The sequence below is a fragment of the Strix uralensis genome, chromosome 7, assembly GCF_047716275.1.
Source record: "Strix uralensis isolate ZFMK-TIS-50842 chromosome 7, bStrUra1, whole genome shotgun sequence".
In the NCBI taxonomy this organism is placed as follows: domain Eukaryota; kingdom Metazoa; phylum Chordata; class Aves; order Strigiformes; family Strigidae; genus Strix; species Strix uralensis.
In genome coordinates, this window is record NC_133978.1 from 33,873,380 (window position 1) to 33,897,633 (window position 24,254).

The 24,254-nt window shown below is 38.7% G+C and overlaps 1 protein-coding gene across 5 annotated transcripts in view; it reads left to right on the forward strand.

Moving 5' to 3' along the window:
* The first annotated feature begins 8,425 nt into the window (after positions 1 to 8,425).
* ATRNL1 (attractin like 1) overlaps positions 8,426 to 24,254 on the forward strand; it is a 576,314-nt gene continuing 560,485 nt past the window's right edge. For all 5 annotated transcript variants that reach the window (XM_074875364.1, XM_074875362.1, XM_074875365.1 and 2 more), the window contains exon 1: positions 8,426 to 9,056. In XM_074875364.1, the coding sequence (XP_074731465.1) occupies positions 8,770 to 9,056 (287 nt within the window). In that variant the 5' untranslated portion in view covers positions 8,426 to 8,769. The remainder of the gene's footprint in view (positions 9,057 to 24,254) is intronic.

A 24,254-nucleotide genomic window follows, 5' to 3' on the forward strand; every position in this document is an offset into this window, starting at 1 on the left:
TGGAGAGGAAAACAGGTCAAAAATGATTGACAAGCCACTGTAATGTGGTATAATCCTTGTGGAAAACAGCAGTCTTCTGATACAAAGCAGTATAGGAGTTATTACTATTTCAAGCACAGATCTGTCCCATTTAAATGGAATATGAGTATTACCATGCCACTTGTGACTTATTTTGTGCATCAGCATTTTTTATTTTATTCTGGCTTTCTTGTGCTATTTCTTTATACTCACCATTATATATTATATGTGTCCTTTTTTCTATATTTTATGATTTTCTTTTAGATTTTCAGATCGTTAAAGCGTTCTTGATGCTATCATGTTAATTTTTTATGTACTTCTAATCTTTCCTCCATGTTAGGATAATTTGCTGTTGTGCTTTATCTCTTGCATTCCTTTTTTCCTTATCACTTCTCAGATACTTGCATTTCCCTGAGCTATTTGAAGTCCATTACCCTTATTTTGTTATTTGCAATTTAAAGGAAGAATGGAAGACTTATCATTTTTATGATCTTTTTCACTTGAATTAACTTCCACTTTAAGATTCTCAACCACTTCCTCCTAAAGATTTTGAATTAAATCTAAAATAACTACTTTCTGTGTAATTTCCTCCACTTCATAAAAGCAAAAGTGATCCTTAGCACATTTGAAGAATTGAACAGACAATCTCTGTCCTGCCTTACTGCTTTTCAAACAGAGCCTCAGATAGCTGTATTCCCATCTAACCACTAGGTCCTGCCATGTAGGTCTTTCCAGTTTGGATATCCCTTAGGTATCTCCAGTAGTTGCTATACTGAAAAAACCTCCTGACTGGAAAATCTTTGGTTTAAACCTGTCATTATGTGCACTTTACTCTTTTTCTCTCCCATATTTCAACTGGTATTCAGCAAATCTTCCTGTCACTTTTTCCTAGACCTCAGGAGAAGTAAACATGCCTTTCACAAGCCACGCCCCCTGATTTTTCCTACGGCTGTTCTTCTGGGATGTGCTATGTCCTTCCGTAACTACATTCTAGTATTGCTGTTTGCCCAGCCACACCTCTGTAATGCCGGTTAGGTCACACTAAGGGTATTAAGACCATAAGGTCTAGCACTTATATCTCAGACTGCAACATTTGTGGATCTATACTTCAGATGTTTGATGTCTCACTTTGCATTCTCCCCTTCTTCCTGCAATTTTTTCCTTTCTCTCCCTCCCCACCTTGGCTTTGACTATACATATTCTGAATCTATAACCTGAAAAGCAGGGGAGGGAAAAGCCTGCAGAATTTTTTCACTGACACCTTTTAAAACTAGTTCAAAGCCTTGCACATGAAGAGCAACTTGCCAGGCTGGTAAGAAGGTTTTCCTCAGCAGTTAGTCTTACAGAGAGCTATCCTGCGTGCCCACCTTCACATCGCCTGTGCAGCCAGACCTCCCCCTGGCACGGTCTGGGCCTTCATCCCTAGCTGAGGGCACGGATAAGGTCAGCATTTCTACTCGTAGCTTCTTCAGCCTCACTCATATCATACCTGCAGTAACACCAGTGCCCAAGTACACAAACAGGAGATGCCACACGTGAGGATGTTTTGCTCTTTTGTGGCAATATCTGTATGTCTAGGTGTGTGTAAAATTCGTTACTTCAGGTAATTAAGGTAGTTCTTATTAATGATTACTTCTACCATTATTTCAATCTGCAGATATGGAAATTAATGTCTTAAGCTAATTAAATAACTGCTTGTGTGCTTGACAAAATATTGTACTTATACATGAGAATTATTTCTCCAAATTACTGAAAATAATTTCATTGAATTAATACAATATGCCAGTTAGATTCCTGGCATATAATGTCTGTTTCAACATTAGTACTGAGGGAAAATTTAACCTACTCAATTCTATTTGACATCTGTATAGTAGACAAGACAGGGATCAATGCATGCATAGCCTCTCATTTTTGTCAATTTTATGCAAATCAAAGGGCAAAAAAGAGCATAATTTTATTCTATTATTCCATTATGCCTAGTACAGTTATGGTTTCATTATCCTTGTTGCAGCCTATTTGATGTACTTGTTTTTCCATTTTTTTTGCATGTATCGCTTTCCCAAGTTTAATATTATAACTACTGAAGTGTTAACTGACAAGAGAAAGAAGTAGTTTTGTTTTAAATACATAAAAGGGAATGAACAGGAAAAATCACTAGGGTCCAAAGGTACTAACTGGAAAATACGATTTTAGGAAAATCAAATCATTTTGTTACAGGCTTCAGACAAAATATTGACAAATTAAGTATTAGGGAGGTTACTACACTAGCCATTATTAAAAGTTTTTTAAAAGAAGAGTAGGAAATCAACATGAGATTATAATGAAATAGAATCACTAAGACTAGGCAATATCGCTCCAAAGGAGCTGAACCATGATATAAATATGAAGATGGAAATTGTATTAATCAGAATACTGATTGTACTGTGGATTTAACAGTTACCCGGTATTCTACCCTTTTTTTTTTTTTTCTGAAGAGGTGAAATTTGTCAGCCTGAAAATATGGACTGAGAAGTCATGCTTTAGCAGCCATTGAAGAAACTGGTATAGCACTTAGCTCTTGGGTAAAATAGAATGTGAAGAGGAAAAAACAGTAAGCCACTATTAATAAATGCAATCTTCCTAAGTCTTTCAAAGAAAAAGTAGTGGATAGGAGAAAATTGGAGCATATGGTTTATTTTAATTTTCAAAATCTTTTAGTAAGGTTTTTTTTGACATCATTCAGCAATCTAGCTTTATCCAGAAAAATGTGGAAACCTCTGCTAAACTCTGAGGGAGGGGTGTAAATCCCAGTAAGGTTAATAGAATTTCATTACCATCAAATAAATTTTTCAGCATTTTGCTGAAACCTTTGAATAAAAAGAACAAATACGGAAATAAAGGCAGGAGTGGTATGAATCCCAAAGATCATTTCCTCATTTAAAAAAGAATGAGAGAAAATAACTCAAAGTAAATGCTTTCTCAGCTAGAAAAAGTCTAATAGCCATGTCCCTTTGGGATCGTTAAGGGTATTGGATAAATTCAGTATACCTACTAATGATGTGTAAGAAAAGTTGAATTGTGAGATGGAGCTTTGCTGACAAGGAAAAAATGCCCCAGCTTAGTCAAGATTAAGCATAATTGTGAAAAACTCCAGAAGGAATAGCAGTGAAAATGAAATGCAGCAGAACAGATGCAGAAAAATACTCAGCAGAAGAGATTTTTGCAGTGGAAAATGTCAGTGTTTTCCAGATAATTTGTAATATATTGCAGGATGCATCAAAGTTTCAGTATGGCATACAATTACACATCTATTCAATAGAAAGACATCTAAAATTTTTTATTGAAAAAAAAATCAAAGGATCATACTAAGAGTCAGGTTCAGTCAGCAGATTCATTTAGTCATAGATGGAAAGGCTAACAGGTATACCTTGGCTATTCTTAGCATGTGTACAGAAAGTATATAAAAAAACATAATATGATTTTATTTCCTGGTTCAGTAGACTTTTATTTGAAAGCAGAGAGGTGTTTCAAAGAATGACAATGTTATTGTCAGTGCTGATAGAACGTGGTTTTGTCTGGTCTTTCTGTTTTTCTGAAGCCTCATTCATCTTTAAATGGATCTGAAGCCAGCTTGCACCCTGTTATTATTGATCCAAAGACCACAATTTTAAAATAAGTGTGTAAAAATGTAATTACTTTTTTTCCTGATTAAAAAATTCTGCAAAGGAATAAACATTTCATTGAAAGTCTGACTCTTTCTTTGTAGAATAGATTTCACACCTTGGCTTATGCACATGCATAAAAAATATAGAACTGACCCTGAGATTTTTTTCTCCAGATGTTGGCTTTTGATAAAATAACATAAACAATATTTTCCACCTCCTCTGTTTTGTAGTTCTTTCTGAGTTTGGTAAGCTTCCTACCGCATTTATAGTCTTTGTTTCCTCGCCATTATTATTGGAGATGATGGTAACAAACATGACTTACTGCTGTAGCAAAATACATGTATGGGTGTTAAGAAAAGTAAGATTTTCTATCAAGGTTTCATTTTAGAAGGGTGCCAGTGAATGTTCCGTGAACTTTATTTCTTTCTAAATTAAAAAAAAAAAAAAAAATGTAGGCAAGGGAAGGCTTGTATTTTTAATCTTATAAAATTGATGCCTCCCCAGAGTTGACTTACCAGATAAAACAAATATGAACAGAAAATTGTAACAGGCATTATTCTGTTAGCACTAGAATCTGCTGAGTACAGATGAATTTGTTATACCTCATGGAAGAGACTAATGGGTTTTCATAATATCAGAAAGGGTTATACAGAACGGCTCAGGTGACTCAGTGAATGAAAAATTAACAGGGAATTTAGGAAAAAAAGCCTCATGTTGTCCTCCATCTAAAGTGTTGTGTGCATATTTGGAAAGAAAAGGGAAAGCCTACACTCAAGTTATACCTGTAAGGTTCAGTAAGAAGCCTGTGCACTGCACACCATAATGCCTGTACACTGCTCTGATGTTAAGCTAGAACAGCCCCCCAAACTGTATCAGATCTCTCTGCAGCTGTTACCTCCACCACAGCAATCTACATGATAGTTTTACCAATATATCAAAGGCCAATTCAGATCTCTATATCCCTGCCCAGAAGCAGTGGGCAGCTTGGCCCCTTTTACTTAATGAGTCTGATAACGTCTTTCTCCCAAGGAGAAGGGAAAGGGCACAGAAAACATTTGTTTCTCTTAATATCGTTGCAAAGAGGTCAACCGCAAAGGTAATATTTTCTTCTCCCTTTTCTGTTCAGCTGGTTATATTGTTCTTCTCAACATCACTGCAAAAACACGTCTGCACTAGATACCGTAAATAGGACTAAACATCCTTAAGGAAAGATGTCTGCAGCAAGGCTTGACTGGTATCAGCCTGTAGGAGAGGGCCAGCAGAGCAGGGAGGGGGGTGTATGTGGGGGGAGGGGGCAGGGAATGGTGAGGAAGTAGGGAGGGGAGGATGGATTCTGCTATATTCTTGTCCTCAGGGTCTTGCAGAAATTCTGAACAACTGAAGAAGTCTGTGTTTGAGGGCTGTTTCCCTTTACGCACTCCACTCTGCCTTACAACAGCAACCATATAGATCTTTAAATATACTTTAAGCTGTTTTGCTGAATGAATACACATGTATCACTATTTTTCTCCTTGTATACTAGTGCTTACGTTTTGATAGTAACAGCTAAGAAGCCTTTATACTTTATACTTGTTCTTTTTATTTTGCTTTCCTACTACGATGGACATATTCTTGGAAGGTTTTGTTCGCATAACCATCTACATCACTACTGTAATCTCATTATCTGTTTTTATTCAGTAACTTAAAACTTTTGACAAGTTATTCAAATGCTTTTAAGTTGTAAATTCTACTCAAGACATTTTAGTACCTTAGTCCTTTAAAAGTGGAAACGATTTCTGTGTCAAGAACCGGCAGGATGAAAGGTGTAAAATGTTACACTTCCAAGAAAAGTGGAACTTACAGATATGCATGTAACGATGAAAGGATTGACAGATCTGACTTCTCCCAGCCAGATCTGTTAACTTCATCTGACACCAAAAAAATCCCATCAAATCAGCACAGAAGAGAACCAATATTGGCATTTGCACATCATTCATTTCCTAGGGTTATGAAATATCTACTGAATATCTACTGCATTGATGTGACATACAGCAGCCAAAAGGTTTGCATTCCTTCCTTTCCGTAGTGTGTTACTTTTTAGCCAGAAGATAGATGTCCAGTGTTTCTTCCTTCCTGTTCTAAATCTAGAAACCTTTATGGTTGTGTTTACATTTTTAGTTATGATTTCTTTATGCAGTAAAAGTACTGTCATACTATTCTCTGCAACTCTTATAACCACCCTAGTCCTTTTCTGATAGTCTATTTGTGATTTTTCTCCAGCCTTACAGAATTACCTAAGAAGCTGTTTAAGCTTGCCCAATGTAAATTTGTATTTCTTTTCTTTCTTTTTTTAATTTTTATTTTTTTCATTCATTACTGAAGAAGAAAGTTGGCATTTAATGGACAAGTGCACACTGATCATTGTGCTTTTGAAGAGATCTCCTGCCTGGCAAAGGATTGTTGAGATTTTAGCTTTGCTGTGAATGTTAATTTCAAAAATTTGGCTGACTTCTGTAGATCTGAAGTGAAATCTTCCTTCAGTCTGAGAAAAATATAGTTCTGGCTTTGGGACTTTTTTGGTTGGTGGAGGAGGAATGTATCTCCCTGCCATGGTAAGCAAAACTATTGCTTAAAGTGTTTCTGGATTAAAGAGTAGTCTTGAACTGACTTTGTGCCTTGGACTATAATCTCCTATTAACTGCATTTCTGGTCTCATAATGTTATTTTACAGAGGACAGTTGTTCAGCAGCCTTAATCACATGTAATATTGTACAATTAGCAGACTGTTCAACAACGGCTTCAGCCTCAGCTTTTTTTCATAAAATATAAAGCAGCAACACAATTTCCATTTCCTCTCTTTGCATGAACTTACCAATTCATCACAAAACACATACAAAGAGATGTCTAATAGCTAAGAAATGTGTCTGATCCAGAACAATGAAATGATCTATCTGAGCTCTGTTAGGAAGACAATGTACAGACTCCTGACTAAGAGCGGCTTGTGGGCCTCCTGACATCCTCTGGCATGAAACTGGACAAACGCGCTCTTCATCTCTGTTTTCCCCTCACACTTTCAGGTATTGCCTCCATCAAGACTGCAAACTCCTTAAGGCACAGACTTTCTCTGTGATGTTTGTATTGTGCTTAGCTCTGACATCCTGACCTTAGTTGGACTCTTACATCACACAAAGTACAAATAGATACTGCTGGATGTTATCGTGCTCCTTACTGTAGTACTGATGTACTTTGATCTTTTTGGAAATTCAGGTGAGGGTTTAGTGGTATGTCTGGGAAAACAGGCTAAGTCAAACCCCAGACAATTCCTCCACACTCCCGTGGGTAAGAACTGCAGAATGTGAAGAAGGGTTGATTTGGATCTGATTTCAGACTCTAAGACTGGTCACTTTGGACCTATCTGTTTTGAGATGGTACCAGGAGATGAAATTAAATACCTTTTCTTTATCTTCTTGGAATAGAGAGATCATGTCATAAATTCTCAATTCCAGTGTTAGGAGAAAGTTTCAGAGGCTTTGATTGCTGTTATTTTCTTCACTGCTTAGAGCCCGGCTCATCATTTTTCTTCTTGTAAAAAACCTGTAAAATGAAAAGAGGCTATAGCAAAGTTGAAAAAGACGGGCTGCGTATGGCACACTTTGCAGAAAAAAGGACATTTTCGGCAACTTGATTACAACGATTACTTTTGTACTGCTCTGTTTACACTGCTGAGAACTTTTGTTACTGCTCATCAGGCTGTAAGCGACTTGATTTGAACCGTATAGTGGGAGGATGGAGTAAACCTTAGGAAGGTAAGGATTTCACCACGAGCTGTGACATCTCTTCTAGCGCTAACCGTATTGGGTTCAGAGAAAACCGCCTCTGAACTTTGCAGGACCTGGGGCAAAGACCGGAGCGGCCCGGCCCGGCTCCTGTGGAGGAGGGATCAAGGCAGCGGGCGGCTCTCCGCGCTGACCGGGGCCCGGACGGCGGCGAGGAAGATGAGGAGGAGGAGGGGGAGGACGATGAGGAGAAGCGCCGGGGTGGGTTCGTCCCCCCCCGCCCGCGCGGGGCCGTGGGGCCTCCGCCGGCTTTGTGCGGCGGGTGGGCCCGGGGCCGTTCCATCTCCCCCCGCTTCTCTTTTTTTTTTTTCCTTTTTCTTTTTAAGGGTGGGCGGGAGAGGTGTCCGTTGAAGCACAGGGCACAGGCTGCCGTCGCTGGGCGCCGGGAGCTCCGGTGTGCCGTTACCCCGGCTGCGGGCGGAGGGGAGGGGAAGGAGGGCGGGAAGGGGGGCGGCCTCCCGCCCTGCCCGGCCCGGCCCCCCCCGCCGCTGAGGGACGGGCGGATCCAAACGGGGCGGGGGGCGTTAGAGCGAGCAGGCGGCTCTGAGAGGCGATGACAATTAGCCTTTAAAAATGGCTGCTTGGAGCTGTCAGCCGGGACACGGCGGGGCTGTTAGCCCTCCCCTCCCACCCTCCTCTCTTTCCCTGCAGGGCTGATAGCGGAGAGGGGATAAAGGCTCCTCAGCGCTTTCCTCGCCGCGCAGCTCCCCCCCTCTCCTCCCGCCGCCGGTGCGGGGCGCCGTGGCGGCTCCGGGTCCCGGCCGCCCTCACTTCCCATCTGACTGGCGAGAGGACGGCGGCGGTGGCGGCCCCCGCCTCTCCGCGCTCCTCCTCGCCGCCGCCTGCGTGTGTGCCGCGGGCAGAGGGACTACAAAGGAGAGGGGGGAGTCGGGGGGCTACATGATCGGGGGTGGGGTGTGCGGTGTGTGCACGCCGGAGGGGGGCATATCTGGCGAGGAGGAAACACAAGGTCAAGAAGCGGTTCTCCTCCTCCATGGAAGAAGACGGGAGCGATGAGCCCTGAGGAGGACGACGAAGAGAAGGGGCGGATGGCTGAGGGCTGCCGGGCTTCCCCTCGGGAGTGACGGGGCGCCGAGGGCTGAAGGGGCCGGAGAGGGCAGCGCTGGGGTCGGGAGGGAGGAGAGGCAGACGAGAAGCGAGCGGGGGGTTTGAATCTCCCCGGCTGGATTATTTCCCCTGGGGGGAAGCTGCCCCTGCCCGGGGTGCGCGGGCGGCGCTGCCATCGCTGCCCGCCGCCGGCCGCGCCTCGGCCCCTGTCCCCCGCGGCGAAGATGGACCCGGGCGGCGCTGCGAGGCGAGCGGGAGCTGCCCCCGCGCCCCTGGGCGCCTGCAGACCTTTCCCCTCGTCCTCCTGCTGCTGCTGCTTCTCCTCGCTCCTGGATGTGAACAGCTGGCTGCTCTTCTACGGCTTCTTGTACCTGGCCCTCTATGCCCAGGTGTCCCAGTCCAAGTCCTGCGACAAAATCTCCTGCTTTTCCGGTCATTGTGTCAACTCCACCTGTGTCTGCGACCAGGGCTGGGTGGGAGACCAGTGCCAACATTGCCAGGGCAGGTTCAAGTAAGTCTCTGCTTATTACCATTCCTTTTTTCCCTCCCTACACCCTTTCCCTATCGTTTTCACTTGCTTTTTTTTTTTTTTTTTTTTTTTTTTTTTTTTTTTGCTTGTGTCTGCTATGATTTTGTTCATGTGTGGTGGAAGTATGTGACAGAAGTTAAGGATGAAATAGGCTCCTGCACCTCATGGTCCCTCCCTCTAAGAACACAGGACGGAGTCCTCCGACGGAAAATTGTACCCGCTGATTTACTGCTGAAAATAGGCTCCTCCACTTGATGGGAGCTGAGAGACAAGGAGGAATCGGCCTAAAGCTGTGCCGCTGCTGTCCCTTCTGGAATTGTCATGGAAATGACATGTGCGCTTCAGGGGGCTGCCCAGGGAGCAAAAATTACTAGTGAAATTGAATGACTTTCCCTTCCGGAGAGTGAAAGTGCTTTGCTTATTTCAGCCTTCCTCCCTTTCTTTCAAGTGTTTTAGCTAAGTGGGGCATTAGTCAGGTACATTCAGGGTAACATGAGTATAACTTAGTGAAAGGTACATCACTCATGGCAAGATTTGCAGGAGAGGAGAGAGTGATAAATGTAAAAAGGTAGCGTTTTTGCAAAGGAGTGAGTGGTCAGTGAAGCTAGAACTACCTTCTCATTCTTAAAAGTGGATGTGATACTGAGTCATTGATCAGTGAGAAGAAAGCACACCCTGACACTTGCTTTTCTACATGTAGTGGAAAAGAAGACTTAATTTATAGGGCTGTCGCTTTCCCCCCCCACCCTCTTTGGTATCTGTATAAAGACTGGCTGTGAAGAGTACCATTTGCTGTTATTTTGCTATATAACCTTGGACAGGACATCTCACTTCATTACCTTGTAAAACACCCCTTACAAGCTGGAAAGTGTTCTAACATCCAGGTAATAACAATACACCTGTGAGGCTATGTCTTAAAGAATTCAAATTCTGCCTTTGGAAAAGTACTCTTAATAGGTTAAAAGTATCAATAATTGTCTATTCTAAATTGTGTTTAAGTTCAGTTTTCTTTTTGGAGCACTGAAATTTAGCTATATAATTTACATCTCTTTTAAAGATTTAATCCAAGGTCACTTATTCCTATATAAACAAAAAGTAAATCTAGTAACTTCTTAGCTTGGGAAATTAAGGAGTAGCTGGAGTCAGACATGGTGACTGAAGTAATATACATGCTGCAGAGAAAGAAACAATTCACTAATAATATATGGTGGATATATGGTCAGTGAGATTATAACTGAGTTATAAAGGTAATATAAGACAAATATAATACTTCTTTTCTGCATATGAACTTGGTAATAAGATTTTTAAAGTTGGTCATTTGTTGCCTGTGTACATTGAAGATTTGGGGTTTGTCCTGCCCTGTGCTGTGGAACAATGGGCTAATTGTGTAGGGATTGAGAGTGAGGAGAGGAGGCCCAGGTGAATCTTCTTTGTGTGTGAGGATCTGCAGGAGACAGGCTTGCAGAGCTATTATTTCCTTGCTTTAAAGAGATTACTTGTATCCTTTGTCTTGATGCCACTCATGACAGACCTGAGCTGAAGGGCTGAAGCAAATCTATCATCTCTTAAATTTCAAAGCTTCTGAATTAGTATATTCTCTGAAGGGTTACTGGAGCCTTTATGCAGTCCTTACAGGTATTTCCTTGATTATTTGTGAAAACATTTGTTTCTTTACATTGATTGTATTTGTCAAGTGAGGAGGCAGTGGTTACATTTTCACTTCTGGTAGAAAGTTAATAATCCATCCCCACCTAGAGGAAGTTCTGCCTGAATGTTGAAAGGGCACCTCTTCTGAGTTAAGCTAACACTGTGGTTAATCAATGTGCTGTTAGGAGTTTTGGTGAAATCAGAATAGATTTCTCATTAAGTCCTCTATATTCTCTCATGCTTAGCTTTAGAAATGACAGTGATGCTTGCATTGTGATTTCTATCACGGAAGTAAGCGGTTTCTATTATGTTGGAGACCTATTATTTTACTGAGGATGCTTTCATAGTTGTGTCTTTAATAGCTTGCCTTTAATATTTATTCTTAGAAGCAAAATATACTCTGCAGTGAAAATAAACATTGTAAGATTTAACGCTTTTCAAGTCCTGCGAGTTGGGGATGGCATGAAATATGTTAACATGTCTTAGAATGCAAGCAGCAACTCAGAGTGGTTGTATTTTGAATCTGGAAAATTCAGATGGGTATTGAATGGGTGATGAGTCAAATCTATGTATTTCCAACTGAAGAGTTGGAAAAAGAATGTTATTCTGCCTTATGGCTGGGTGATTGAAGACCTTTCTGACTTCTGTGGCAATTGAGGGTTTGATTTATTACCATGGAATATTTGCATGTTGTTTCTGTTGGTCTGTGAAGTGTATCTGCTTTACAGGCAGGTAGCCATGGCTGGACTTTGCATCAGTGGTGCTTTCATCTGACAAATTATGCTGGATGTATATCACTTTTGCAGCAGTTGCTTCTGTCAGTAAGAATTCTTATGAATAATGTTTCAGAATGACATAAAGATTGAAAAGTTTGGTTATAATAAACTGCATTAACAATTTATGGGTTGTAGATACAATCTATACAAATGTTAATACAACCTAGTCCATTATTCTAAACATTTACATTGTTTCAAAGTTTCAGCAGTTTGAAGTGCCTGGGTGAGTCACTCTTATACAAGATTAAAATTGAACTTTTAATGATTTTAATTGGACATGTCCAAAACCCATTTTCTGTCACTAGATTATTTGAGGAAACAGATTTTTAAGGGTAAGCATAAAACACTTGAAAATAAAAGGGTCTTTATTTTTCTTCATATAAGTGAAGTATGGTTATTTTTGCTCTTCTGGAAATGAGTGACTTGCATTAGCCAGCGTCAGAAGCATTGTCATAAGAGAAATATTCTACCTAGGGGTAACTTGGGACCATTAATTCTTTGGTGAGAGATGTGTAGTATTTTTGGCTTAGTTTTATTTCTTTTCTAGACTCAGAAATAACAACATAGCAGGGAGACATCAAAAATAATTGATCAATCTTAGTAAGCAGGTGTCAAAATTAATTGACAATACTATGATAAGCTTGCTTTTTCCCTGTAGAAGAACTACTGAATAAGTAGACTACTTTGCAAACGTTGCTCTGGACTGGATGAAAGAAGGTGGATGGGGGAAAAAATGGGCAAAAAGGTTCTCTAGCACTATCTTATTACTCTTATTAACTTTTGTATTTACTCGTATTGTGAAGCATGTGGTAACTTGTTATATAAATGGAAGTGGTGTTGTTCTTACTGCATTGCATTCACATCCCTGTTAAGTCACTTTTCAGAATGATCTAGGCCTCATCTCTGCCTGGCAGTAAATTATTTTACTCTCTGTTCAGGATGGATATATGAATGCAGTTCTGACTTGTTTCCTTCTCTCTGAATTTCTTTTTTCCTTCCCTTATGCTCTGACAGAACTCAAACTTTTTTTTTTTTGGTACCCAAATATAAAAGGGAAATTTAGTTATAAAAAGAGAGGGGAAAGGAATGCTCTCTGCCTGCCTATGGGAGACAGGTGAAAGGTAAGAATGCCAAAGGGTGAGCAGGTTCTGTTTTTATAGAGGGAGCTTCAAACAACACAGTTCCCAAGATCTAAACAAAAGCACAACCATGGAAGTACAATGTCCAGTTTTATTCTGATAGATTGATTTATTAAAGAAATGAAGATTTTAATGCTACATCTGCCACTCTTTCTTCCCCTGGCCTAGACCTTTGAATTTGTTGGTCAGTTACAGTTTTCATGATGAGTTTGGGCAGAATGGAGAGGGGAAGGCTGACCAAATCACTTGTGTTATGAGACTCCAGGGAATTCAGGGAGGCAAACATTACGAACGGTCCAACTGCAGGAAAAGCTGCAGTCACAGCTTCTGTGTATTTAGATGTCAAAGTCGATCAATTTTGAGATGCAGCACTGCAGGAAAACAGGTTTCATTAGTTTTGCTGCTCACAGAATGAGCTCTGAGAAGAAAAAAGTTTCCTTCAGCTTGGAGCAAAAAGTTACCCCTTTCTCTAGCCCTGGTTTGTACACTGGTGTGTAGAAGAGCATTAGAGAAAAAGTTGTGCATGAAACTGCTCTTCCTCTTAAGTTTTTGAGTACCTGAGTGACTGGAAATATCCTGTCTTCTAAAATGCTGTCTTTAAAAAAAAAAAAAAAATCATGTCTTCAGATGGTTATCGTTGTTTATTTGGTAACTTGTCCCAGTTTGCATATGTAACAAAGCAGACTGTACAGGATAGGTGAGCATTTTTGAGTACCTATGCTTCAGTTAATCTGCTTTGCCTGGTTCTAGGTATCTAGTTATGAAGAGAGTAAGAACAAATTGATCTGTTTGATTATATAACCTTGTCTCCAGATGTTCTTATTACACTTCTAAATTACCTCCTGCATGTAGTCCTTAGTTTCTAGAGCTCCTATAAAAGAGTTTGTGTTCTTCAAGGTCAAAACAATTTCCAAGTACAAGAACCTTCACAACTGAAATGTTAAAGGGGTATCAAATTTTATTATTTCAGGCAAAATCCTTATTTCTATCTAAAAATCCGAATTCTGCTGTCTGCAGAATGACTCACGGAAGGAAAGTGTCCTTAAATTGCAGATTGTAAATGAACAATAATGTTGTATAAGAAATGATCTTTAGAAAACAGTTTTTGCTGCAGCCAGTTGAAGTTCATGCTGCTGTAAAAAGGCATGACTTTATCCTTCATGCTTCTCTTTGATTACATCTTTCTGCTTCTTATGTAAGCATTAATATTCCTGCTGAGAGTTGAAAAGTGTCAACAGGAACATATCTCTCCACCTCCCAGCCAACTTTTTTTTTTTTAAGCCAGCTCATTTTCCTCATGTTCCTTCACTTGCTAAGTCTCTTGCTGACCCAAAGCAGGTAGAAGAAATGAGCACGTGTACATGGGAAAGGAAAATTGTCCCTTTTAGAAGTGGTACAGACTTAGTTTGCCTTAACTTTAATGTGAAACAACATCACCATTAAACTGGTGCAACTTCTGTTACACAGGCTGAAATCCTGAGTCAGGCTATCAGTTGCAAAACTGCCTTTGTCATCAGCATGGCCTGTATCTGATTCAGGACACAGGCATAATTATTCTTACTGATATCAGTGGAAATGTGTGTGAGATTTTACACCTGCAAATTGCCTTTTTATAAGTCAACATGTGATTGTTAATGTAATTAAACTAGTGGAAATATCAGTGAGTATGATTTTATTTTTATAAAATGTGATTTTTTTTTTTTATTTAAATGGATTTTAGTGGTGATGCTCTTAAAAATATTTCTTCCAGTGTAAGTTATTCTCTCTGTCTCGATTAAAATTTTAAAATACAATGATAGTTTGTATGATAAAGAGATTTTTAATTTGTAAGGGGACACATTTTTTAAATTTCAAATCTTGTTTTGAAATGTAGAAACCCAAGCCATATGACCATACTAAACTCCTCCTACAAGGTAAACAATCTGCACTGAAAAGTGTTTTTTGAAAGGAAAACAGTCTTTTTGAAAACTTAAAAATATTTTTGAGAGTATATTTTTTGTTGTTGTTTAATACTTCCTATATAGAATCATTTAGGTTGGAAAAGACCCTTAAGATCAGAATCCAACTGCTAACCTAACACTACCAAGTTCACCACTAAACCATTTGGATGTTTTTTTAATGGGTTTTTATAGACAAGACCAGAAATGAACTCTCCAATTACCTGTTCTTACAGCTTGCCTTATGCAGGCTGTAGGGTAACTCTGAATTAATCCCTGTTTTGAACACATGCTTTAAAAAGGCATCCATACATGTCTGAAAATACTTCTCCTGAATGAAAGCCCATTACAGGCTTTCAAAATTCTTCCGTTGATTAGTTATCCTCATCATTTTCTAGTCCAGCAAAAAGAAATGCTTAATCACCATAATCCAGAAAATTTACCCTACTTCTTTTATTGTCTCTTTGAACTGCCTTGTTTTCCCATGTTTTGAGAAAAACCTGCCTTCACTGCAGAGCCTTCAGTATGTCAGGTCTATGTTTCCTGTCTAGGTGAAAACATGGTTACCTTTTCCTCATTGAGCATGGAAGAGGAGTGTTCCTTGAGTAGTCTCAACATAAACCAAGTTTTTACATCCTTGATTGCTCTCTTGGGTTTTAGCCTTCCCTATTTTATCAGCATTCTTGAGCTATGAATGCCAGAGCTAGATGCTTGTCTTCTGGTGATGGTTGTACTGGTGAAATGTGGAAGCAGAGTAACCTCTCCCCTGCTGCTTGGTGTCCTGCTGTGTGCAGCTGCAGAGAATGCTTCAAAGCTTAGCACTGTGCTGTCAGCTCAGTCTATTATTTTCTGTCTCACAAGTCTTCTCAGAGTTGCTGCATCCTCAGTACCAAGTGATTGATACGTGGCTCTGCTTTTCTCAAACTAGTCTGTCAACTGAACACAATCTCCCCTGTTCGGAGTGATATTTAATTGTGGGGCTACAAACGTGTATGTGCTTGGCATGGAGCTATGCTCTATTAAAAACACCTCTCTTCCCTGCCCCCAAGCAGTAGATAGTTAATGATGTAGAGAGTCTCTTCCTGTGTGAAAGTCTGAGACCATCTATAGGATTGAATCCAAATGCAAGTTAGGCACAGGGTCCTGGAGTCCGGAGTCTAGTTTGTTTGCAGACTGAGTGGTTTGTTACTTAAGCAAATAAGCGTGGGATCAGATGGCTGATGACCCTGTCGGGCCTTCAAACAGCACCAAAGGCTGGTTGCCATTGCTACGGGTGTGTAAAAAGCTCAGTTGTATGGAATGTATGCTTAGGTCTATCCATAAATGATACATAAATGCCTGTACTGGTTATAGCATTTAATATTTATTATGTTTTAAATGTAATTTGGCAAATAAGTAGTCTCACACTGTGTATTTCTTACTTCCTTTAACCAAAAAGAAGGCGTGATGATCATATTTTGGAAGGCATTACCATAGTTCATGTCATCTTTTTAAAATGAATATGAGTAGTTTTTGAGAGATCAGTCTATCACACTGCACTACAAATTGATTTAATTGTATCAAAATGTAGGCAGAAAAGGTAGGAGGTAATATGAAATGCTACAGCAATATCCTTAGGATATTCTCACACGTACTAACTGAAGTGCTGGTGAAAAAAAACGTACTTTAAAACAGCACTACATGGACGATAAAAAAATGCATTGGGAAACTCATGCAATATTGAAGAGTAATTATCTGTCTGTCCATGGAATATATCATTAGCTGTCTAGTCTTGGAAAACATGCTACAAAGTTGATGTAAGGAGGAAAAAATGATGATGATACCTGAAAACATGGGCACTCCAGTGAACTGCAGCAGTTAACACTAATAAAGGACCAATAGTAGACTATAAGCGAAGTGTATGTTTTCATGTGAGGTGAGTGAGCAGTGGGAATTTTCAAGCTAGTATTATAGGCTGCTCTATATATTCTTAAAGGCCTAATGAGCAGATGTAAGAGTTGCACTGATTTCAGAGCTCCATGTGGAGGAAGATGCTATTGAGAAATTATGGAACTGAGCTCAACACTGTTACTTAGTGTTCATTCGCAAGGTATAGGAACTGTGTTCAGCTTTGAAGTCTCCTGCAGATGGAAAAACCTAAAGCTTTTAGACCTCTGAAAAGTAATTTAGCCACCAGGTCTATAGAATATTCTAGGGTAAATATCTTAAACTCTCTGTTAATGCAACAGCATTTTGCAAAAAATGAAATCGCTATAAAAGCTCTTCCAAAATTTAGAGCTTATGTCACTCATCTGGAAGAAATGGATTCCAGGATTTGTCTGAATCAGTATTTTATATTTCTTAGTTAAGGATGGAAATGTGCTACTACCATCGTATGATGGTAAAATATCTACTTTGTTCATGTTAGTGATGTTTAGAAACAAGCTAGCTGTAGAATATTTCCAAGTTTAAAGCAGTACGTGCCTGAGAACCATGATTTGGGTAGGGAATTTGAAACCAGGATATTCTAGGATTACTTGGCAATGGAACAAATACTGAAGTACTTAAAGGTTGGATGTAGACACATGAAATGACACTTAGCATCTACATTTTTCCTATAGATTTCTTCCATAATTTATGTGCTTCAGTGTCTCATCTGTAAAAAGGAAATAACACTTTCTTAAGGTTAAAGACTTGAGGTGATGCATGACTGTAAGGATGAGGGACAGCTAATAAGCTAGGTACAACTTTAGAGAATGCATTTCCTCCTAGAATGTGATATGCCATAGTACTGAACAGATATTTTGAAGAGTTACTGCTCTACTTGTATGATACAATGTTCTATATTAGTTATTACATTGCTATATCAGTACCAAAGCACCATACATTCCTAATTAGTAGGATGATTGCGTTATTACAGAACTGTGAGTCTGGATTCACTGTCTTTAAATGCAGTTTTTTTAGTGTAGACATGCATTTTTACTTTATGCATAGACCTATGTTTTGTCACATGTGTTTGAGTTTTCAGCTTGTTCTCTGTTACCTCGAAGGCTAATAACTTGCCTTCAGTGAAAAAGTGGATCATGTTGTAACTATTGGGATGTGGGAGATGGGACTAAAGAACAATCAGAAATAGCACAAAAGGACCAGATTTTAACTATGTACGTTACCAGTTGTGGCAGTAAAATGTGAGCAACAATGACTTTGGTCAAAAGCCTGTCAGGAGAGCTGGGGTTAGGCTGGGGTTAGTAATGTCTTTAAATACTCTGGTGAGCTTTGCAGAAACTTTCTATTCAAGGTGTAAGTAAACCATGAGGCACTGTGGAACAAGAAGACAAATGGACTTCCTTGTATGCCACCCCCAGTGCAAGGACAGAAATAAATTAACCAGAATAAATATCTTGCTAGTCATGCTGAAGTTTAAAATACTTTCCTTTTTGTAATTGATAGTATAGGTGAACAAAATATGGCAAGCTTAATTTTCTTGATAATGCATCTCAGCTTTCAAAACTCAATAAAACTTTGATATCCTCTGACTTGTATGAAGGAATACTTGATATTTCCAGCTTTAGTACTAAAACTGAAGTGCTGATTAATCCAAATGTAGGATAATTTGCACCTTTAATTGTTCTTTTTTGAATCTATGGGGTAAGAGTGTTTTGTTGCAGATGAAAATATCTCACACGGTTGTAATTTAATAGCAATTTGAGATTTGTTTGTGGTGTGAGATGGATCAAAGGTTAAATTTCAAGCAGCACTTAATGCTTGATCAATTTAAAGATTAACAGTGTGATTCAGGAAAATATATTATGATTAAGATAATGACTTGATTACAGATTTGAGAATGACAAGATTCACAGTAACTTACTACAAGATATTCTAAATCAAAATATATATGCATGTATATTTGCGATTACTCAAAACATACACACACAGACAGCACAGAAATATTTGAATATCCAGTGAAGTATCTAGACATCCATGCTCATGAAGGCAAATGGGTGTAGTTAAGCACATAGATAGGTAAAGAGGTGGATGGAAGAGGCTAGCCTATAGTTAAAATTTCCCTCTTCTTGAGTTTGGAGCAAATACTCACAATGCATCAGTATCTCTCAATGGGTGGTAATTGAGAGTTGAGAAGAAGTCAGACTTCACCCTGGCCTTCCGTTGGCTTTGTGGGCAAACTATCTTTAAACTTTGAGAGGTGTCCCAGCTCAGGGGAGATGCTGGTCACAGCCTGCTGTGATCCAAGAGAGCTCAAAGGGTCTTGCTTAGGGTTGCTATTTATAGGGTCTGAGATAATTGACTTTTGTCAGGTACTTTTCCATATCAGCCCAACTCAGATGATGGAATATTCTGGTACTTTCTACCAGTTGCACAGGCCCAGAACTCTTGAAGTTCTGGTATAACCCCCTTTGGGCCACAACCTAAGTATGGATATACTAAGCTGTTAGGAGGTATTGATTGTTGTTATTGTTCTTTAAATGGTAAGAGAGCGGGGCAGAAACCAGGTGGGCTGAGGGGCACCTTAATGCTCTGGTCTACTGCATTTCCCAAGCCATTTGAGTTGGCATGTGGCCTGTTCCCAAGCAACAGGCGAGGTAGGAGTCAGGAGTGTTAAGGGAGTGCCTTTGTGCTCTGGTTCCCTACCTTTCCCTATTCATCTTGGGTTGGCGTGTGACCCAAGGAGGGGGAAAATCGCACTAAGCAGCGACCAACCTAAGAGAGCGGGGGTTGCACCACCACGTGTGTGTGTCCAAGTATGTATTTCTCACAAAGAAAATCCAAAACAGTAAACCAAAACAAACACGTAATAGCTCACATTTGTGTTTGTGTGTGCCAGCCCAGTTAATGAATGTACTTTGGAGGATACTTAATCAAATGTATATGTGGTATATGCAAGATGTACGAAAGCAGTTATGGGGAAGAGGAAAATGATCTATGTATTTCATTGGAAATCTGTTTCATAGAGCTGCTGTAATTAAGCTGTGTGCTTCTGTAGTTCTCTCATATCAGATCTGTTTTGTTTGCTTCCTAAGTCAACTGAGGTTTTTTTAAAGGGTAACTTAAAACATTGAACAGGAACTGGAAGGTATTCTTGAAAAATGACAAATACTGGACAAACAGATGCTTTTTAAAACATACAAATTTGCACTTGTGTGCACAGCTGTAATACGTTAAGACAACTGTTAGAAAATATTTTTGCAGATGTTTTCTAAAACCTAATGCTGATATAAGTATTAAATCCAGAACATTTGTATTTAAAACTTTTTTTTTCTGGGTATTTTTTTATAGTGTAGCACTTTGTAGGAATAATCTGTGAACATCTATTTTAAAATGAAAATGACACAATTTTTCTAGAGGTTTTAATTTCCAAATTGCTTACACTTATTTTAGTTTTCACAGGGAAAAATGCCCTACCTATATTCAAGGAAGCATTTACCTCTACACATCTGTATCATACTCTGTATCTGGGTATCTTACTTAAGCACTAGGTAGCTAGTCATCACAAGGATCTTGAGAAATAGACACTTATTTTTTGAGCTGTTTTACATGTAGGAAACCTGAAGTTCTCTGGTTGTCTAAAGTAACATAACAAATAAGTGACTGAATTGAAATGGAAGCCTGGGAGTTCATACAATTTTCTGTAATTCTGTCCCAGGAAGACTGAATTGTTTTCAAATTGTATGTTCTTCTTCTGCAAATATACAATACAGATTGAAGTGCTTTGTTACCTCAGAGACCTTTACTGTGTAACATAATCAGATCTAGGAGAGGAGATGAAGCTGCTTATTCAGCTATGGCTGCATAGCCGAGGAGTTTTATGATGATATTTTAGACTGACCCAAACACATGTCATTCAGTGAGTATATGGGGGGCCTCTGTTAATGAAGGTATAAATGCCATTATAGGTTAGAGGCTGATGAGTACTTAGAATTGATCTTGAAAGGTGTCCTCTGTTCAAATGAGCCAGGACATCAAAGCTGGACTGGGTTTGTAGCTGGTCTATCTTCTTGGTTTTAAAGAGGGCAGGGAAGATACAGGGAACAAGCAAACCACAGCTTAATATGTTGGGTTCACAAAAGCTGTTCATTAACAGGAACATTGCTGGATTACTTTCAGTTTTAGATGCGTCCTTGAAGTGCACTTACTGCTTTTGGGGTTTGTATGCATTCAGAAATCTGTTCTCTGACATTAAAATCTGAGGTGACAGGCAGCTGAATGTAAGCAGAGTATTCTTTAAAGTTAGACTTAGGTTTTCTAATTTAGATTGACTGCATTTATAAGTAGCAATTGGACTGGAAAGCAGAGCCGGTGTATGCTAGATTCTCTTGGAATGATGGTGGCTTGCAGTGCTGCACTGAAATGGTATTTGAGAACATCTTCCTCTGAATTTTTCCTTTGCATTGTGTTGATAGTTTTGAGGTCATGCTCAATAAAGATCTTACAAAGCCTTACCTACTATTATTAAAAAACCCCCTGTGGTTAAAGTTCTTGCCTACTAAGGACATTCCTAAGGACATGCCTTTTAAAGAGTCTTGCAAAGTTCTTTGACACATAACCTGCTGCTCTTCACAGTCACTATTTTTTTTATCATCCTGATAAATTTGACTTTTCATTTCTACCTGCTAATGAAAACCAAAACAGATGAAGGATATGTTTAATCTTACTCCTTATTTTTAAATACAGTAATTAAGATGTATTCTGGTTTTCTGTGATGATTGAGGAGAGCTCTGTGTAATGTGTGATATTCTAGTTTATGTTGTAACTTTCTAATCTACAAGTCTCCTTGTCTTCATGTAAGTTGCTTAGTATGGAGGGAAATTACCGTGCTTCAAGGCTTGGAGAATGACAAAACTAACATATGCTAATTTTCATGACTATGAGCATAGCAGCACAAGATTTTTAGTAGAAGAACTAGTCTTTGTTCTCATAGTTATACCATTGCAGGCTTAGACTTCAATGTGTCATATAACTTATTCTGGGGCTACTTGAAGGCATACTTTTTTTGACTAAAACAACACTTTGATGAAGGAAATTCTCTAGTATCCTGTGTTTAAAAATCTACAAATTTTTAAGCAGCAGCAAGTTCTGGGTTTTCCCACCCTGTTGAGAACTTTCTTACTGTGTTTTTGAGTCTTTCTCTTTCAAGTTCTCAATTTCTTTTTTCTGTTTTTTTGTTTATTTGTTTTTAATGGTTCAGAAGTATTTGGGAGGCTTTCTGAGATGATGTCAACCTATAAGATAATGAGTTATGCAAGCTCATCTTCAGTATATCATGTATTTATGAAGTATATGTGTTCTGGTGATATAGTTTAAATGATAGGATGCCTTTATTTTGTGGTTTCTGTTTTTTAAGGACAGCTCATTACCCTTGTTGAATTCTCTGTTCTTTGCTCATTACATTCCTCTTGGTAGGATATACTTGCCCTGTAGTTAAGAAGACATTCTAGTCTAAAAGATCATGTCATCACTTCCATAGAAAAGTGGAAAATGCTGTTAAAAATCTGTATGGAAATGTCTGGGAGCCTGCAAACCATGGCACTGAAGGGAATTGTGGAACTAAGGTTAGCAGGTTTGTGTGTAAGGATGTTGCTGTGCAGAAAAAGTTGGTCAATACATACTAGCATTAAATGTTTCTATCTGTGCATGTGCTCAACAGTGTGAGCTAGTAATATTGTTCAAGGCAATTCTCTACTAGATTTCAATGGTGACTTGGGTTACAGGCTGCATAAATCTGACCTGCTTGTTGTTGTGATCTTAAGGGTGGATTTTTTCATAACAATATGAGAGTTTTGGAGGATATTGTCTGTGCTTAAGAATATCAGAAGGATTTCTAGGTCTTTCCTCCTAATGTTCAATTTTGCTTAGTCCAGATTCACTTGTGCAGTTCTTTTGTGTTTTGTGTTTTTATGCTTTATGACTTATCCTAAGTTATTTGCTCAGGCAGGAAAGAGAAAATTGCATAGCTGTGTGGATACGTGTGATGTCTGCATATCAGAAATTCTACATGTTTGCTCATCTAATTAATCATGTTGAAGTTTTGGGAGGGGGCAATAGTCTTCAGAAGGTAATTTGAAGAAGCTGTGTGGATAATGAACTTGGTTCAGAGGTTCCATGTACTTGCAGAAGCATTTTCTTGAGGCAGGATTTGAAAGAAACTCTCTCTCCAAGGATGTCACTATGCAAAGTAAGGAGTGCTGTAGAAACAGGTGAAACTTGAGCATGTGCACAAAATAGGATTTTGGACTTATAATTGATTCAGGATGGGAAGCATTTCTTGGTTTTGGAGACAGGTTAACTTTTGTGAAGGTATACACCATCAGAAAGTGTTCGTGGACTTAGCGATAGTTGTAGGATAAAAATTTAATAGAAATATTGATTAATTTCATATCAATTAATATTTAATAATAAAATAATTAAGAAATGTTATTCAATTTATTCAGTTTCTATTAAAATAATATTTATGGTATAACAAGAAATAATGACTGTTCATAATTTTGCACTTGTAATTAGACTGCAGACCTGACTCTCAGTTGCTACAGGTTTAATATGTAATTAGTCTCTTTAAGATTTGTTATTTAATTGGAAGGTAAACATCAGGAAACTCATATAATGGAATGGAGAATCAAACTCTTAAACTTATGTATATATGACAGTAGTGCATCTTTCATGTATAGGTGGTGAAATGTTTGTTACCCTTCAATTTTTTAAATATATAATGTGTATGTATGTACATATGCATCACCTTGTTATGTTGTAGAATACTGAGTTACTTCCTCTATTGTGCTTGTCTTAATTTTTAAAATTACAGCAAAATGGTTTAAAAGGAAATTAAATGACAGGATAATAATAGGGAAGAATGACACTGGCAATCAGTGTGTATACTTTGTGCCATATACTTTTGACATTTGTGTGGCTGGATACAATCAGTCCTTTTTAGAGGGATTTTTAGATGATATAAATGAGTAAGTTGGTGAAATAATCTTTTCACCTGATGAACTGTTGGGGACTGTATTTATCTTCCTGGTACTTTTAGAATCAAGCTGTTAAGGTGGCGTCCCATGCTAAGAATGTCTTTATTACACAAACAGTTCTCATAGGTGTGATTTAATTACATTAGTGTTGCATTCAGAAGGGAAAATAATTATTAACTGTCAGCTTTTAGTTACGATTGTGGTTCCAAATATTTGCCTTGAGTTAGAGACGTCCAAGGGAACGTTCTCCTTCAGCATGGTTTATGCATGTGAAGAAAGGGAAATGCTAGCTTCTGTTCAAGTAGAATTTCCTATACTCTCAAAATATTTTAAACTTATTCTTCTCAGAAACTTGTCTAGAAAACTAAGAAGAGTTGCTGTTATGAAATCTCTGGGAGCTTTACTGTGTTTGGATGCAGAAGAGAAATTAGAATTTTACCATGGAACAGAATGGGCACTTGAAAAACAAAACAGTAACTGGACTACGGTGTGTGACCATTATTTTGGAGTAGCTGGCTTTTGAATTTATGTTAAAAAGAATAGAAGGAAAAACATTCAGGATGAATGTTGGTTTTTGATGTAGGGTTATATGCTGAAGGGAGGAGAAAAATAATCTTTGAATGTGTGGGGTTTTTTGTACAACTAGCTTGAAATATGAATATTTGGTTCTGTTTCTGTTTAAGCCTGTTCCTCTTGCTTCATCGAACTAACACAGCATCTTATT